The 16,923-nt window shown below is 40.0% G+C and overlaps 1 protein-coding gene across 1 annotated transcript in view; it reads right to left on the bottom strand.

Annotated features, from left to right (window-relative positions):
- Positions 1–7,060: 7,060 nt before the first annotated feature.
- Positions 7,061–16,923, bottom strand: part of LOC131258149 (protein C2-DOMAIN ABA-RELATED 11) — a 45,838-nt gene continuing 35,975 nt past the window's right edge. The window contains exon 4 of the mRNA XM_058259262.1: positions 7,061–8,281. Coding sequence (XP_058115245.1) covers positions 7,985–8,281 — 297 coding nt within the window. The 3' untranslated portion in view covers positions 7,061–7,984. The remainder of the gene's footprint in view (positions 8,282–16,923) is intronic.

Below are 16,923 nucleotides of genomic sequence, written 5' to 3'. Positions count from 1 at the left end.
ATGTATTTACACAACATTCGCATTCAGTATTTATCTTATTATGTGATTATTTGGTACTCAATTTTAATTTCATGTAATGAAAATGATAAAAATTCTCATTAGGTTTGTCCAACTTACTGTCGGGGGCCTTGCACAAAACCTTAGGATCTAGCCTCCCAGAACAAACTAGAATTGTGGATAATAAAGCAATGAAATAAATCAAAGCATAAGTCACACACCACACAAGAGATTTTTATGTGGAAAACCCTCAAAGAGGTAAAAACCACCGGACCTCGTCCAGATCAACAATCCACTATGAAGTAGAACGTTACAACCGTCTTCACTCACTCAGGAGTAGATAAACAATGAGAGAATAAAAGAAAAACGGAGAGATCTAACCGATTACGAGGACATAGGAGCGCTGAGATATAAATTGCACAGTAGATAACTTACACGGGCATAACCTCCCTTCTACAAGCTTCCTCTCTCTCTTTCTCTCACACCTTTGATAATTCTCTTGTGTCTTTTCTCTATATAGAAAAACCCTAGGAACCCCTATTTATAGTTTTAGGAAACTCCTTTCCGCATCCCAATTGCGGAAGGACTCAAAATTCGCAATCCACACAAAATCGCGAAACGAATCTGTATAACCACAACTGGTCGAGACTAGGCCACGACCGGTAGAGTGCCACCCACGACGGGTTGAGCACCACCCTCGACCGGTCGAGCACCTCGGAGAAAAATAGCCCAAAGTCGCTGGACTTTGAGTCGAGTCAGGGCTCGACTCCACGACTAGTCGTACACCAGCCCTAAACCGGTCGTGTAAGGCTCACGACCAGTCGAGCACGAAGAAAAAATCCCATCAAATCTCTCCCTTTTTGACCCAGGAGGGATTTACCTTCTTCAAGCCAGCCTGGTTTCTACAAACCTCAAACTTGCTCTTGAGCAAAGCCTTGGTCATCATGTTTGACCTATTATCGTCCGTGTGAACTTTCTCAAGCTGTAACACATTCTGTTCCAAAGTATCCCTGATCCAGTAATACCGAATCTCTATGTGCTTTGACTTAGAATGCTGACTTGGATTCTTGCTCAAGTGAATAGCACTCTGACTATCGCAATAGACCACGTGCTCCTCTTACCTCAGGCTAAGTTCCTGTAAGAACCTTTTCATCCAAAGTATCTCTTTACATGCTTTTATGACCGCAATATACTCGGCCTCTGTCGTCGACAATGTTACGACCTTCTGTAGCTTGCTCTGCCAAGAAACTGCTACCCCTGTAAACGTGAACATTAACCCCGAGGTAGACTTCCTGGAGTCTATGTCGCCTGTCATGTCTGCATCTGTGTAGCCCTCTAACACAGGTTTTCCATCACCATAGCATAGGCTCAACCTGGATGAGCCTCTTAGATACCACAATATCCACTTAACCGTTGTCCAATGTTCTTTACCAGGATTGGCAAGATACTGGTTGACAACACCAACCACATATGCTATGTCTCGGCATGTACACACCAGAGCATACATCAAACTTCCTACAGCTGACGCGTAAGGTATCTTCTGCATCTCTTCCACCTCTGCCTTCGTCTTGGGACACTGCCTATCGCTCAATCTGAAGTGACCATCCAGTGAAGTACTGACCGGCTTCACTGCATTCATATTAAACTGTTCTAGGATTTTCTCAATATACCGCTCTTGTGATAGCCAAAGCTTCCTTCTGCATCTGTCACGGGTTATCTCCATTCCTAGGATCTGTCTAGCTGGGCCCAAGTCTTTTATCACAAAAGACTTGCTCAACTCTTGTTTCAGCCTATCGATCTTCTTGATGTCTTTTCCCATGATGAGCATGTCATCAACGTATAACAACAGAACTACGAAATCACCATCTGAGAACTTGCCCGTGAACACACAGTGGTCTGACTCCATTTTGTCATACCCATGCTGTAATATAAATGAGTCGAACTTCTCATACCATTGTCGTGGAGCTTGTTTCAGCCCATACAAGCTCTTCCTCAGCCTACACATCATATGTTCTTTGCCCTTGACTTCGAACCCCTCTGGTTGGTGCATGTAGATCTCTTCTTCCAAGTCACCATGGAGGAAGACAGTTTTAACATCTAACTGCTCTATCTCCAAATCCATGCTAGCCGCCAACCCAAGCAACACCCGTATGGATGTCATCTTCACCACTGGTGAGAATATCTCCTCGAAGTCTATACCTTTCCTCTGACCAAACCCTTTCACCACAAGTCTGGCCTTGAACCTCATCTGTAAATTCTTCTGCTCAACCTTCTTTTTGAACACCCACTTGTTGCTCAAAGTTTTCTTGCCCTTAGGCAATTTCACTATATCATAGGTGTGGTTCTTATGCAAGGATTCCATCTCCTCTTGCATAACTTTCAACCACTTCCCCTTGTGCTCGTCGGTTATTGCCTCAGAATAATCTTCTGGCTCTCTCCCATCAGTCAGCATAATGTACTCATGCGGCGAGTACCTCTTGGACGGTTATCTGTCCCTAGATGACCTCCTCACTCATGGCTCAACAGGTGGATCAAGTGGGGGCTGCTCCTATGGTCCATCTTCTGAAGGAACTCCCTCGTCCTCTGCACCTTACTGTACTCCCCCATCATTAGGCACCACGAGAGGAATAATCAGATTCATGTCTTCTAGCTCACCTGAACTAAGCTGGTTCTTCTCTGGCTTACCAATGTCTTCTATACAATAATCTTCAAAGAAAATCACATCTCTACTCCTGACGAGCTTCTTTTCGGTTGGATCTCAGAATCTATAACCGAACTTTTTATCACCGTACCCCAAGAACACACACTACCTGATCTTTATATCGATCTTGGACCTTTCGTCTTTTGGTATGTGAACGAATGTCCTGCATCCAAACACCCTAAGATGACTGTACGATGGATCATGTCTAGTCCATACCTTCTCGGGTACTTCTCCATTCAACGGGGCTGATGGAGACCTATTTATCAAATACACTACTGTGTGCATTGTTTCTCCCCAGAACGTCTTGGGCAACTTCACATGAGATAACATGGATTTGATTCTTTTAACAATGGTGCGATTCATTCGCTCAGCTACACCATTATACTGGGGGGTCTTGGGAACTGTCTGTTCATGCTGTGTACCCAAGGACTTGCAGTACTCATGAAAGTCGACAATGTATTCACCACCATTGTCAGTGTGAATGCACTTCAATGATCTACTTGTCTCTCTCAACCATAGCATGAAATAATTTAAACACACCAAAGACCTCGTCCTCTGATTTCAAAGCATAAACCCAAACCCTTCTAGATGCATCATTTATAAAAGTAACAAAATACAATGTCCCACCCAAGGTTTTCGTCCTCATATGACCACAAACATCAAAATAAACCAAATCTAATGCATGCACTTTATTAATATAATAAACAGATATAATAAATGAAACTCTATGTTGTTTCCTTGATAAACAATCAAAACAGTTTTTGAGAGGGGTACATGTCATGTCTGGAAGGAGCCGCTTCCTCGCTAGTAACTGAAGCCCTTTTTCACTCATGTGGCCTAGACGCCTGTACCATATGTTAATAGTTGAATCTTCTGCTGCGTTCAACCAACCCTTGCACATACTAACACTTGCCTTGTAAAGGGTGCAATACTTCTTTCCTCTGGCCACGATCAATGAACCCTTAATGAGATTCCATCGCCCACCGGCAAACCGACTTTCATAGCCATCATCATCTAACCTTCCCGTCGACATCAAGTTGAGGCGAAGGTCTGGGATATGCCTCACATAAGTAAGAACCAATGTGCAACCCACATCGGTTTTCACACAAATATCACCGACTCCCACGATTTTCGATACGCCAGAATTTTTCATCTTCACGGTCCCATTATCACCTGACTTGTAGCTTGTGAAGAAGTCCCTGGGTGGAGTCGCATGAAAAGAGGCTCTCAGTCTATCACTCAGTCGGTATCTGACTCGTAGCCGTGAGACAAACATCATGATCTACTGAAAGAATAACTACAACGTCGCCATCTGAAGCGACCGCAGTGGAATCTGATTCATCTTCCTTTTCATTTCATTTTTCCTTTCTTGTCGTTCTTAGCCTTACGACATTCATGCTTATAGTAGCCCTTCTTGCCACAATTCCAGCATTCAACATCTTCCCTGGTACTTGACTTGCCTCTTGATTTATCTCGGGCTTTCCCGCCCTTTTTGTTCTTTCCTCTCCCTCGTTCCTGTGTCACAAGGGCCTCTTGCTGAGTAGACCCCTGAGACTTCCTCCTTGTCTCCTTATTGAAGAGACAACTGGTTACCTATTTTATGGATATCTTTCCGTCTGGCGCAGAGTTACTTAGAGACACCACCAATGTCTCCCAACTGTTAGGCAACGAACTAAGCAATAGCAAAGCCTACAATTCATCATCCAGGACCATCTTCATAAAGGAGAGTTGGTTCACTATATTGCTGACCTCATTCATGTGCTCAGCCACAGAACCACCATCCGTGAATTTGAGATTCACAAGTCGCCTTATCAGAAAAATTTTAATACTGGCTGTCTTCCTCTCATACAGCCCTTCCAATTTGAGCCATAGGCTAGCGGTTGAGATCTTCGTAGACACATGGTAGAATACGAAATCGTCCAACTATTGTCTAATAAACCCCATCGCCTTCCGGTCCATCTTCTTCCAATCATCATTAGACATATCCTTGGATTTTGCTGATATGCCTAAAATTAGAGAATGTAGGTCATTGCAATAAAGCAAGTCCTCCATCTTAGCCTTCCATATGGTCCAATTAGAACCATTGAGGCTTATCATCCTTGATGAGCCACCTTCTATAATTCAAAATCGATCTTACCCGTTCAATGAACTTATCTCTGATATCACTTTGTTGGGGGCCTTGCACAAAACCTTAGGATCTAGCCTCCCATAACAAACCAGAATTATGGATAATAAAGCAATGAAATAAATCAAAGCATAAATCACACACCACACGAGATTTTTACGTGGAAAACCCTCAAAGAAGTAAAAATCATGGGACCTCGTCCAGATCAACAATCCACTATGAAGTAGAACGTTACAATCGTCTTCACTCACTCAGGAGTGGATAATTAATGAGAGAATAAAAGAAAAACGGAGAAATCTAACCGATTACGAGGACGTAGGAGCGTTGAGATATAAATTGCATAGTAGATAATCTCCACGAGCATAACCTCCCTTCTATAAGCTTCATCTCTCTCTTTTTCTCTTTCTCTCACACCTTTGATAACCCCGTGTCTTTTTTCTATATAGAAAAATCCTAGGAACTCCTATTTATAGTTTTAGAAAAATTCTTTCTGCATCCCAGTTGCGAAAGGACTCAAAATCCGCAATCCGTACAAAATCGCGAAACAAATCTGCGTAACCACGACCGATCGAGACGAGACCATGACCGGTCAAGTGCCACCCACGACCGGTCGAACACCACCCTTGACCGGTCAAGCACCCCGGAGAAAAATAGCCTAAAGTCGCTGGACTTTGAGTTGAGTCAGGGCTTGACTCCACAACTGGTTGTACACTAGCCCTCGATCAGTCATGTAAGGCTCACAACCGGTCGAACACGGGAAAAAAACCCCATCAGTTACCATGTATTGATAATATTAAAAAATAAAATAAAATAAAATAAAATAAAAATCATACAAATGTGACCGAGGTTAAACCCTTGGCTCAAGAATAGAATGATGTGGTCAAGTTAGAGGACTTGCGAGACACATAGCCTTATCTGTTCGAGGGAGAATCAGCTGCTTTAAACAAACCATAATCATTGTTTTCAGTTTTCAATTTGATATTTTTAGCATTTTATTTGATTAATTAAAATGCATTGGACATGATTTTATTAATTGTTATATTAATTACTTGTTATTTATTTGAATAATACCATGAATGGGTAAATCCTTAGTTGAATTATTAATAAATGACTGAAATAAATGTTAGTTTTGAATGCATGGATAATAAGCATGATTGAATGTAATTTAGACTTCATGACAGGAAAATCATAATTACGCTTCTATGTAAATGTATTAAATAAATTTTATACACTTAAGTGTACAAGTCGTCTCAGGTCCATAATGTACGTCCAGTACCCAAAATTCAAGATGTGACAATTCATCTGTTTTTCCATCCCATTTTAGGATTTGGTCCCCAAAATTAAGCAGATCCAAATCCCAAGTGGACTACACCACCGGAAAAAAGTGGTTTATTGAAGGCCCACCATTAAAAACTTCTTTGGACCACATTAATGCCCACCATAACGTTTCTTTTCCATCCAACCAGTTGATAAGGTCAACCAGACCTCGATGAAGGGAAATTATAAAGATCAGCTTGATCCAAAACTTTTGTGGCACGCAAACAAGAAAAAAAAAAAAAAAAAAAAAACTTTTAATGATCATTTACGTGGTGTGGTCCACCCGAGATTTGGATATGCTTGAGTTTTGGAATCACATTCTAAAATAAGATGAAAATAGATGGACGGCGTGGATATTTAATTTTAAAAAATAATAATAATAAAATAAAAATAAAAAATCATCAAGGTAAGCTCCACATGGCAAGGGTATTTCCATGGTAACACCTAATCCACTCGCCTATTCTTATACCTTCATGGGCCACCTCCCCGGACCTTTCAAGTGGCACAAGGGGTGAACCATTGTCTATCTGACCCATTCATTCATTCATACACTAGAAGCAAGCTATGTTGCAAGAATCACGCCCATGCGAAGATCTTTCCCCTTTCAATGGGCCAATTTGTTACAACCGTCCATTGTTCACAAGCCGTATATGGAATGGTTAGAAGCATCAAATCAAGGTGTTACTTCAGAATCATAAGAAACTATCCATTAGATGCTTCAAGATGATGATTGGACCTATTTATTTTCTCCAATCAAAATCTAGACCACCCATTTTCATGCTATTGATCTGAAGCTTAGGATCACCCAATTGGCATGATTTTTGCACCATCTCTTGTTCTTAGCTGTATGAATGAATGAACGATTTGGATCAACAACAGGTTAGCCAGTGTCATTTAAAAAGTGACGTTAGCAAAACCCATAAAAATAACTACATTTTTTTCTTTCTAAAAAGTGTTTAGTTCAAAAAAGAACATTGCTAGCTACGAGTGGGACGCATCTTCAAGAATCTGAATCGTTAATCTGGTAAGCCCTACTTTTGGCTAAGATCCCCTGTTGGACAGTCCCAGCCATCCTATTGTTGGCTAGCAAATGGATGGTTCACAATTCACACAAATATGGGTTGGCCCATATACAATGCAGAATCTTCCGATTAAATGTGGGCCGCCAGATGAACGATCTGGATCGCTGAAAAGTGGGCCACTCTACAGAATGCTGAGCTAAGCAAGACGATCAAGGGCCATGGATTAAACATCTACGATGAGAAGATGACCTCAGGATAATCAAACAGCTTCTCTTTTTACATACCAAAAGCCCATGGAAGCCCATGGATGGCCCAACATTCATTTTACAAGGCAGCAGCAAGAGGACGGTCACCGGCTAATTTTCAACTCCAGCTGGCCAGACGTGATGCTGGGGAAACACAAACTTCGGTGAGGCTGTGAATTGGGGCCCACCTTGATGTATGTGTTGTATATCCATGCCATTCATCTGTTTCGCAACATCATTTTGGGGCATGGGCCCAAAAATGAAGCAGTGGTGATTGAATGCCTGCCATTAAAAACTTCTTAGGGCCCACCGTAATGTTTATTTGCCATACAACCTGTTGATAAGGTCACAAAGACCCGGATGAAGGGAAAACATAAATATCAGCTTGATCCAAAACTTTTTTAGTGGTGGGCATTCAGTCACCACTGTTTCCTGTGGTGTGGTCCACCTGTGATTTGGATCTGCTTCATTTTTGGGCCCATGCCCTAAAATGAGCTGGAAAAACAGGTGGACGGTGTGCATATACAACACATACATCAAGGTGGGCACCACAGTCACGGCCTCACTGAATCCGCATTCAACTCAAACCAGCCCGAGGATGACCCACCCACCTAATCTTCAACTCCAGCTCGCCAGACTCGACGCCACAAAGCTTCAACCAGACATCCTGCACAATCTCACCATTAACACAACTCACAAAGCTTTCCCCCACCAGGCAATTGTCGTCAGAAGGGACCATCTTCCTTAATTGCGTCTCCCCTGCCGAAACCTGTAGGACCCGCCTCAGCCTGGCTGCTGTCTCAATTGCTTGAAGGTTGAGATGTGCATGGCCCATCTTGTCATCTGACTTGAACCGGTCCTTGTCAAACACCTCCTGTGTAAACCAACCATTTCAATTAGTTTGTTTTTAGGCCACCAGCAGCTTGAAAATGAGGCACTGACTACGAACGCTGTAAATCTTCGACAGTTATTTCCTGACAGTGAATTCTACAAAACATTTGATGCTGCTGCAAAGCAGTAGTCTCGCAAAATCATCTACCATTTACATGGTACGCATGGATGCCAATCTGGAATATATGATTCATAGGCTCTGTTGTGGAGTACAGCCTAAAATTCAACTAATCCAATGATCCTAACCGTTACAATCAGAGTATATTGATGGTTCACGTAAAAATGACCAACAGTCCAAATCAATGGCAGATATCAGACCAAGTATGTCTGTGTGGTTTGATTTTTGGGTATGGCCCCATGATTTGGATCATGTAAGCTACATACAAGGGATGAGTTCCACCAGATAGCACCACAGTCCAGCCGTTTAACCTTGATTGTTGGAAGTGGCAGGAATTATGAAACTACAAAATTCAGCGGATTTTTTATTATTATTATTGTTTTTGAAACTAAGAATTCAGTGGATTTTGAAATTTCAATTTGCTATTCTAAAACCATGTTTAGGAATATTGATTGTGTGTAGTTGGGAAGATGATTTTGTGTGCGCGCACGTCTAGAAGCATGTTTGTGAATGATGATTGTTGTGTGTGTGTGTGTGTTTCTTTCTTTCCTAAGAAGTTCTTGTATTTTCTGTTTTATTTTTAAGTGATCTTCATAAGTTTCTCTTCCAAGAAATAGAAAGAAAGGTTAACAGGTCTTGAGGTTCCCTTACAGGATTTTGACTGAACTACCATTGTAAACAATCAAGCTGATACAACAGTACTACCCAAAGAAAAAATAAGGAACAAAAATTTCCCCCAACCTAGTAACATACACTGTATGACTAATAAGCTCTTGCGGTATTAGTCACACAATGCTGAGGACGATGCTTGGTATAGTGCCATCTGGGTTTTCATTTTGTACAAGTGGGACCCATTGTTTATATATCCAAACAGATGGAACCCACTGTGGATGCCAAAAATCTCCAAGATGGAAAAATCCTAACCATTCCAAAGGGGCCGGCAAAAAGATGGTCAGGGAAGAATATACAACATCTGTTCATATTCAACCCAAAAGATAGAGCGAGTACTCCATGCAATGATATCCCAATCTGGGGAATCTTTAGTGCATTGGCCATCCATGGTGAGGCCCATCAATAAACGGTCTGGATCACTGTCTCACTCGTAGAAACTGAAAACCAAATGCAAAGTTCAAAACTCCACCCCAGAATTCATATAATATTCGCTGAGCTTTACTAATGGTACATGGATGATCACTGAGATGGAGACCAAAGTGCCAGTAAAACTTGAATTTTTTGTATGCCCATTACAACACTGATATGGGCCTTGTTTCAACTAAAAATGAACGTAAATGACCTTTTATGAAGTTATCACATCCAGTGAATGTGAGAATTAATGGCATAGGAAGTCATCCTAAGATGATGGATTTTTCTGTGGGGGAAATGTATGATGCTTGAGTCAAGGATAACCATAGTTTATTTGGAATTTCATTTTAAACAAGTGGGGCCATGGTTCGGCACCCCAAATGATTGACCTGTTGGGCACCATCATGGAGTGACCATCAAAATACCCTTGACCTGGTACTTGTATATGCTGAACAAACCAAGCCAGACGCAACATGATGCATACTAGTAAGTCTAGTATACCTGTAGTTGTACGATATGGTTCATCGAATCGCTGTTGTATTAGGTTTCAATGTTTTTGAAATCTGAACAATCTTCTTACATTCTTGTCATACTGTTTGTTTACTGTCAAAACTATAAACAATAAGTTCCGCTAAACCTAGCATGTTAGAAATATATATATATATATATATATATATATAACGATAACTTGTTTTAGTAAAACTACAAGCTTATAGAACAGGCAATAAATTTCAAATAAAAAAGCATAAAACTAAATACCAATATCATCTTACAAACGGGAAACTATATCCATGTCCTAAACTTTGAGAGAAGACAATTGTATCTCTGTTCTCATCTGTGTCGGTCAGTATGATAGTTACAAATCTCGTTCTCAGCAATTTCTTGTCTCAGGAATTTCTTGGGAGCTTTTCAGATTTTGATAATTTTCTCATGATATTATGGGGAAATCTAGACAAATATAAAATGCTTAAAAAAATTTATTATAAATAACGAAAATTTTTAAAGAATTTGGCTTTCAAAAAAAAAATCAAACAATTGAATATAAAAGTATAATTTGAATTAGTTTAACTTCTAAATAAAATTCCCATTAAAATTGCGGTAATAACTTGGCAATAAAACTGAGAACAAGTAAAAACTTTTGAGATTTTGAAAACCTCTCGATATCATCGTGATGATATTGTTTGATCATAGTTCTGCAATAGTATCATGAGATTTTCAAATTTACTGCAATATTTGTCACAATGATCATTACTTGTATCCATTGTTCGAAGTATTCCTGATATTATCGAAATATCCCCGATATTATCCATATCTCCAGATCGGCGATACCGATGACATTAGTAGTATAAAAAATTCCAGGTATTGGTGATGTATCGCTGAGTATTGCCAATGTATTGCCAATATCTTCAACCGTTTAAATTCCTGATGTTGCTTGTATTGCCAATGTATTGATATCACCAATGCATCGCCAATATTTTCAACTGTGTAAATTTCATGTGTCGCTTGTATCGCAAGCATATCAACAATATTTCGATGACATTGCCAAAATTTATTTATTAAAAAAAATTCTATTTCAAAATTTTGTATGGGCGCATGGTTATATGCAACGTTCAATTTGTTAACGACAATATTGATAACAATATATCATCGTTATCACAACATACGCGATATTGAGACCACAAATCTTTTGTTTCCTTTTTAGTTGTTGATAATTTCTTGGCGAAATATCGTGTTGTCAATATTTTGAAATATCAATGGATGTTTGGATGGAAGATTGGATGGATAGATGGGATGGTTAGACTGATTTCTTACAAATAACACATGCTTTTTGGCCCTCATTAAATGGAAACTTATTATGTATGCATTCTTTTTGCAATTTTTTAATTTCTAAATATGCAAATATGTGTATTTTAGCATCTCTTGAAGTTTCACTAAAATATTCCACCCTTTTCCCCATGCATCCTTACATTTCCGGTTATCGGCGATATTATCGACAATATCGATATTGTTTCCGTATCCCTGGCCAGCGACACTTGTAACGATACCAATACTATGAACACTGCTTGTATTTGGGTAACAAGAGACTAATTATTTGGACCTCTGAACCATGGCCCAACTTATACAAACTAAAAACATACACTTGGCTACTTTATCATATAAATCTTGTCATGTGGCTCCCTTGCCTGCCTCTAATTTTTATTTTTATTTTTGTTCATCAAGTGCAACACATTGCAAAAAGGAAAGAAAAACAAGCCAATCCTTGATCCATGACACTCACATCCTCCAAGAAACAAGAGTATCAGCTTGTATTCTCAGGTGAGGATAATAATCTACAACAATTCCAGAAAATATTTAACATAATTATCGATGAGGACATCAAACCCTTCGAAGTTTATCAAAGATGAAGGCGGCCGACGGATACATCTTTATGGCTCAATGATGGTTCGTGGCACAACCAAGGAGGATTTTGAAGACCTTAAACATGTCCCTGGATTAATTGAGGACCCCACATTAGGAGAACACACGTGTAGGATGAGCTTTGTTTTGTTATAGGGGTAGTTTAGTTATTTTTTTATCCAAAATTTATAAATAGGGTGTTTTCTACCCTAAACCGGGTGTTGTTTTTTTTAATGAAAGCTTGGTGACTCCTCCTTTCTCTCTGTGGTAATTTCTTCTCTTCCCCTAATCTCCTCTTCTTCTAAATTCTATTTCTAACCCTCCAACCTTCTTCTTCTCTTTCTAAGCCTACTATTCTTTGATTGCTACTGTTTACAATTAGATTCTTTGAAGTCCCCTTACCCTAAAAATCTGAGAATTGATCCCAACCCTCTCTCAAATTTTCCAGCAGTCCCTATTCCAGAAATCCTTTAATTTCCTGGACTAGAGAAGCCACATTGATTGTTGGATTGAAACCAAGCAAGATCGGGAGGTCCCATCCCTTGTCGGATCCAATCCATGCATGATTTAAATACGGTACTGCAGGATTGTGATGATAGACTTCGACCGTTGCATGTTTGCTTTGCTATTATCTTTACTATGATGCGGAATGTTAAATATTTCAATTGATTTGCTTAATTTATTTTGCTGGATAATTTTTGTGCTCACACATGCATTCTAGTTTAGACCGTCCTGCATCAATTATACTTGCAAGTGAATCGATCATTGTTGAACCTATATCTCAAGAAGTAAATTCGGAAGATTACTTTGTAGCTAACCGATGTACATATCCTTATATGATGAAATAATCCTATCTAGAATGCAAGCAAAAGGACAAATTACAAGAGCCAGATCCTAGAACTAATGTACAGCGGGAAAGAAAACCCTAAATGGCCTATGAAGTATTCAATTGATTCCACAATACCCAAAAACAATTCCATAAAGCAACAGGAGAAGGAAAGGCATATGAAGTCTGAAATTTCGTCAATAAGCATAAAGCTACAGAAAAAGACAAAAATCCAACAGTAACTTATAGTTGCATGAAGTGTGAAGCAAAGCAGCAACAGATTCGGGTGTGGGAGAGGGGAAGAGTCTATTTCAAAATGTTTTCAACAATCAATAGGTAGGAAGCAGCAGTGGGAACACAAGTTCGAAGCACGATTCGAGGTGAGAGTGGCACCTAATTGGAAGGATTTTGCAACTAAGCAATAACTTCATAAAACTCACAATGCAAGTTTTGGGTTTTCATTTCTTATTCAAACTTCTTGACTCGTTTCTTTCTTCCCTTTTTATTTTGACTTCTTAAGTAATGCCCATCTCAACTTTCACAAAGCAACTAATAAACTTATCAAGGGAACTTTTGGTTGCACCAAATATCATGAAATTTCACTATATTTTGCACCATGAAATTTCATCATGAAATTAGACTGATTAATCATAAAATTGCATGAAATGGCAACCAAATGCACCCTGAAGCTAAATCTCTAGATTTTTCATAAATAACCTAACTTGACTTGGATATAAAGCACTTGAAAGAGTCCAACTTTAGAACAATCTAGAAGCTAGCTTAACAAAAGTTTCCTAACCCAATTCAACTAACATAACAAAGTTCTAAGCAGAACGAAAACAAACTTGAATTTCTCCAACCAACCAAACCAATCAGTTTCCAATCTCAAGGGCTCAACTAGGACAGAAGAAACCTGACTGACCAGTGGTATCAGAGCCATAGGTTTAGCATAGGTTATTTGTGTCACACCTAGGTTAGAGTCGCATCTAGGTTAGAACTTAACATCTAGGGTTGTTAGCCCATCCATTGCATATAGAGTTCGGGATCATATTGCTGAATTTTCAGTTAGTGTTTTAGATTATACTATTGCTGAATTTTCAGTTAGTGTTTTCAGATTGGTAATCTCCAATTGTCCTATTGCTGAAATTTCATAGTAGCATTTTCAGATTGATAGCTTGGTAATTTTTCAGAATGGTGTCTTCATTGTGTCCAATTTGATGTCTAGGTTAGTCATTGTCTTTGTCATAACATCACCCTAGGATCTAGGTTTCCCCTTGAGAGTTTACCTTGTGCATGCCCACTTGTTTTGGACGTGGTTTTGGCCTACGTCACACCTTGAATCTAGAGCAGATTGTCGAGGCCCTCAGTACCATCAACAATCGTCTAACGGCCATTGAGGCTCACAATAGGACCATCGCTACTCAACTGACCGCAACCAACGCGCGTGCCAACCAATTTGAAGCCTCCCTCTTCAAGCGAACCCCAACACTGGGGAAGATGTCCAATCACAAGTCGGGGATCAAGTTGAAGGACGAGGACGCAGTCGTGGCCAAGGGGTTGGCCGTAGTAGAGAGCATGTGCAACCACTTTTTGAGGGGCTCCATGACCCGGATGCACATGTCATGAAGAGCATGAAAGTGGATGCCCCTAGTTTTAATGGTCTCCTGGATCCCAAGGAATTCCTAAACTGGATGGCGGACATGAACCACTATTTTTAGTATGATATGTCCAATGCCCGTCGTGTAAGTTTTGCCAAGATGAAGTTGGTAGGACAGGCCCAACTTTTTTGGACCAACACAGAGTATAAGATTGAGAGGTCTGGGCTACTTTTTGGGACCAACACAGAGCATAAGATTGAGAGGTCTGGAGATGCCCCAGTTGCTTACTGGATATAGACAAAAATTTTGAAAGAAAAATATCTTCATCTCTCTTACTGTCATAAGCTCTTGGAACAGTGGCAGTCCATTCGCCAGGATAATATGCCCACGTCTGATTACATCGCTAAATTCGAGAAACAATGATGCGATGTGATATTGAGGACCCAATTATTACCCTCTCCCATTTTAAATTGGGCCTCCGAATTGACATTCAGCAAGAACTCTCACCCTGGAACAAATGTACCAAGTGGCACAAGACCTCGAGCATTACCTCAAGCCACAATTTGGGAGACAATTTGACTCTCAGGATTCAAATGTTAAGATTTCTCCCCAAGGAGCTAAATTTAACTTTGAGAGTCAATCCAAGCCCCTTATTGGTTCTCAATCCAACCCTAGGGATGTTAAGGGTAAAGGGTTGGCTAGTACTACTGAGCGGCCCGAGAAGTCTACACAATGCTACAGGTGCCACGGGTATGGCCACTTCGCTCAACAATGCCCCGGCAAAGAGTGAGGGAAGGTACTTGTAATTGGCGAGATGGATGACAATGAGTGGGTTGAATTTGAAGAAGAAGAGGTCTACGAACCTAAGGCGAGCCCTAGCGATGAGGAAGTTGAAGAGCCTAAGACCATGCCACTTTTAGTTGTTAGACACGCCTTGGTCCAGATTGTAAAAAGTGATGATTGGCGCAGGAATTCAATTTTTCACACCTATGTCAAGTGTGGTTACAAAAACTACAAGGTGATCATTAATAGTAGCACTGTGGCAATTGCACCAATGTGGTCTCTACTAACACCAAGGATCGCTTAGGTTTACTAGTCGTTCCTCACCCTCAGCCATATCCAGTCTCATAGGTTGATGCATCTTTAATTCCGGTTTCTCAGCATTGTTCCATTCCCATCCATTTTGGTTCCTATTCAGACACGTTGTGGTGTAATGTTTTGCCTATGGATATAGGCCACATCATCTTAGATAGACTTTGGTTGTATGACAAGGACGCAATGCTATTCGGCTGCTCGAATATGTGTTCATTTATGTATGAAGGAAAAATGATTATCTTGAAGCCTCTACCGCCCAAAAGCACCCCGAAAAAGAAGGACAAAATCAAGAAACGTGATCTTGAGGATGTGGGAAAATTCCAGTTTGAGTCTCTCCCTATATAAAAAAAAAATGCTAAAGAGTCTGATAGGGAGAATAAAGTTGATTTGACGGTGTGTACCCACGTGGCAATTGAGGTCATACCTAAGGTTAGTATGGAGATGTCACTTGATGTTACACCTAAGGGTAGTGTATAGTTACCACCTAAGGTGAGTCCAGTATTGGGGGAGTCTAGTGATGTTGTCCCAGAGAATATACCAGATGAGCTCACACCTGTGTGAGACATTCACGCGTTGACTTTACTAAACCTTCCTCACGATCAAATGAGTCATGGGGAGGAAATGGATATGGAAAGACAAGTAGATGAGCTTAGGAACCCAATAGATGTGATACCCATGTCAATGTCCCATAGATCCTCAGAGTTGGCATATGAGTTTGCACATCACATACATGATTTGCATAGTAGGATTAGGAAGCAAATTAATTCGAGTAATGAAAAGTACAAAGCACTTGCTGATGCTCATCGCAGATTTCAGGAATTCCAAGTAGGAGACTGTTATGGTTCTTATGGGGCCCAAATAGTTTCCACAAGGAGCCGTTAAGAAATTGCAAGCACATAGTGCAGGACCATACAAAATACTGAAGAAATTTGGTCCTAATGTGTATCTAGTAGACGGTGTTCAAATTATCTCCGATATTATCTTTATCTCCAGCTCCGCGATACCGATAACACTGGTAGCGATACCAATAATGCCGGTAGTACTAGAAATTATAGGTATTAGCAATGTATTGCTAAGTATCGCCAACGTATCAATATTGCTAATATGATCACCAACATTTTTAACTATGTAAATTCTAAGTGTCACTTGTATTGCCAATGCATCAATATTGCTAATGTATCGCCAATATTTTCGACTATATAAATTCTAGGTAATGCTTGTATCATAAGTGTATCGACAATATTTCAGTAGTAAATTTTATTTCAATTTTTTTCCATGGGCACATGGTTGTATGTAGTGCTCGATTTTTCATTGATAATATTGATAATATCTCGATATTATCGATATCGCAACATGCACGATATTGAGACCACAATCTTTCCTTTCCTTTCCAATTTGTTGATGATTTCTTGGAGAAATATCATGTGTTGTTGCTATTTTGCAATATCAATGGATGTTTGGATGTAAGGTTGGATAGTTAAATAGGCTAGATGGGATGGTTAGACTGA

The sequence above is a fragment of the Magnolia sinica genome, chromosome 10 (genome assembly GCF_029962835.1).
Source record: "Magnolia sinica isolate HGM2019 chromosome 10, MsV1, whole genome shotgun sequence".
NCBI classification, from domain to species: domain Eukaryota; kingdom Viridiplantae; phylum Streptophyta; class Magnoliopsida; order Magnoliales; family Magnoliaceae; genus Magnolia; species Magnolia sinica.
Note: the sequence above shows the minus strand (reverse complement) of the source record. Positions and strands in the feature narration are given on the sequence as shown.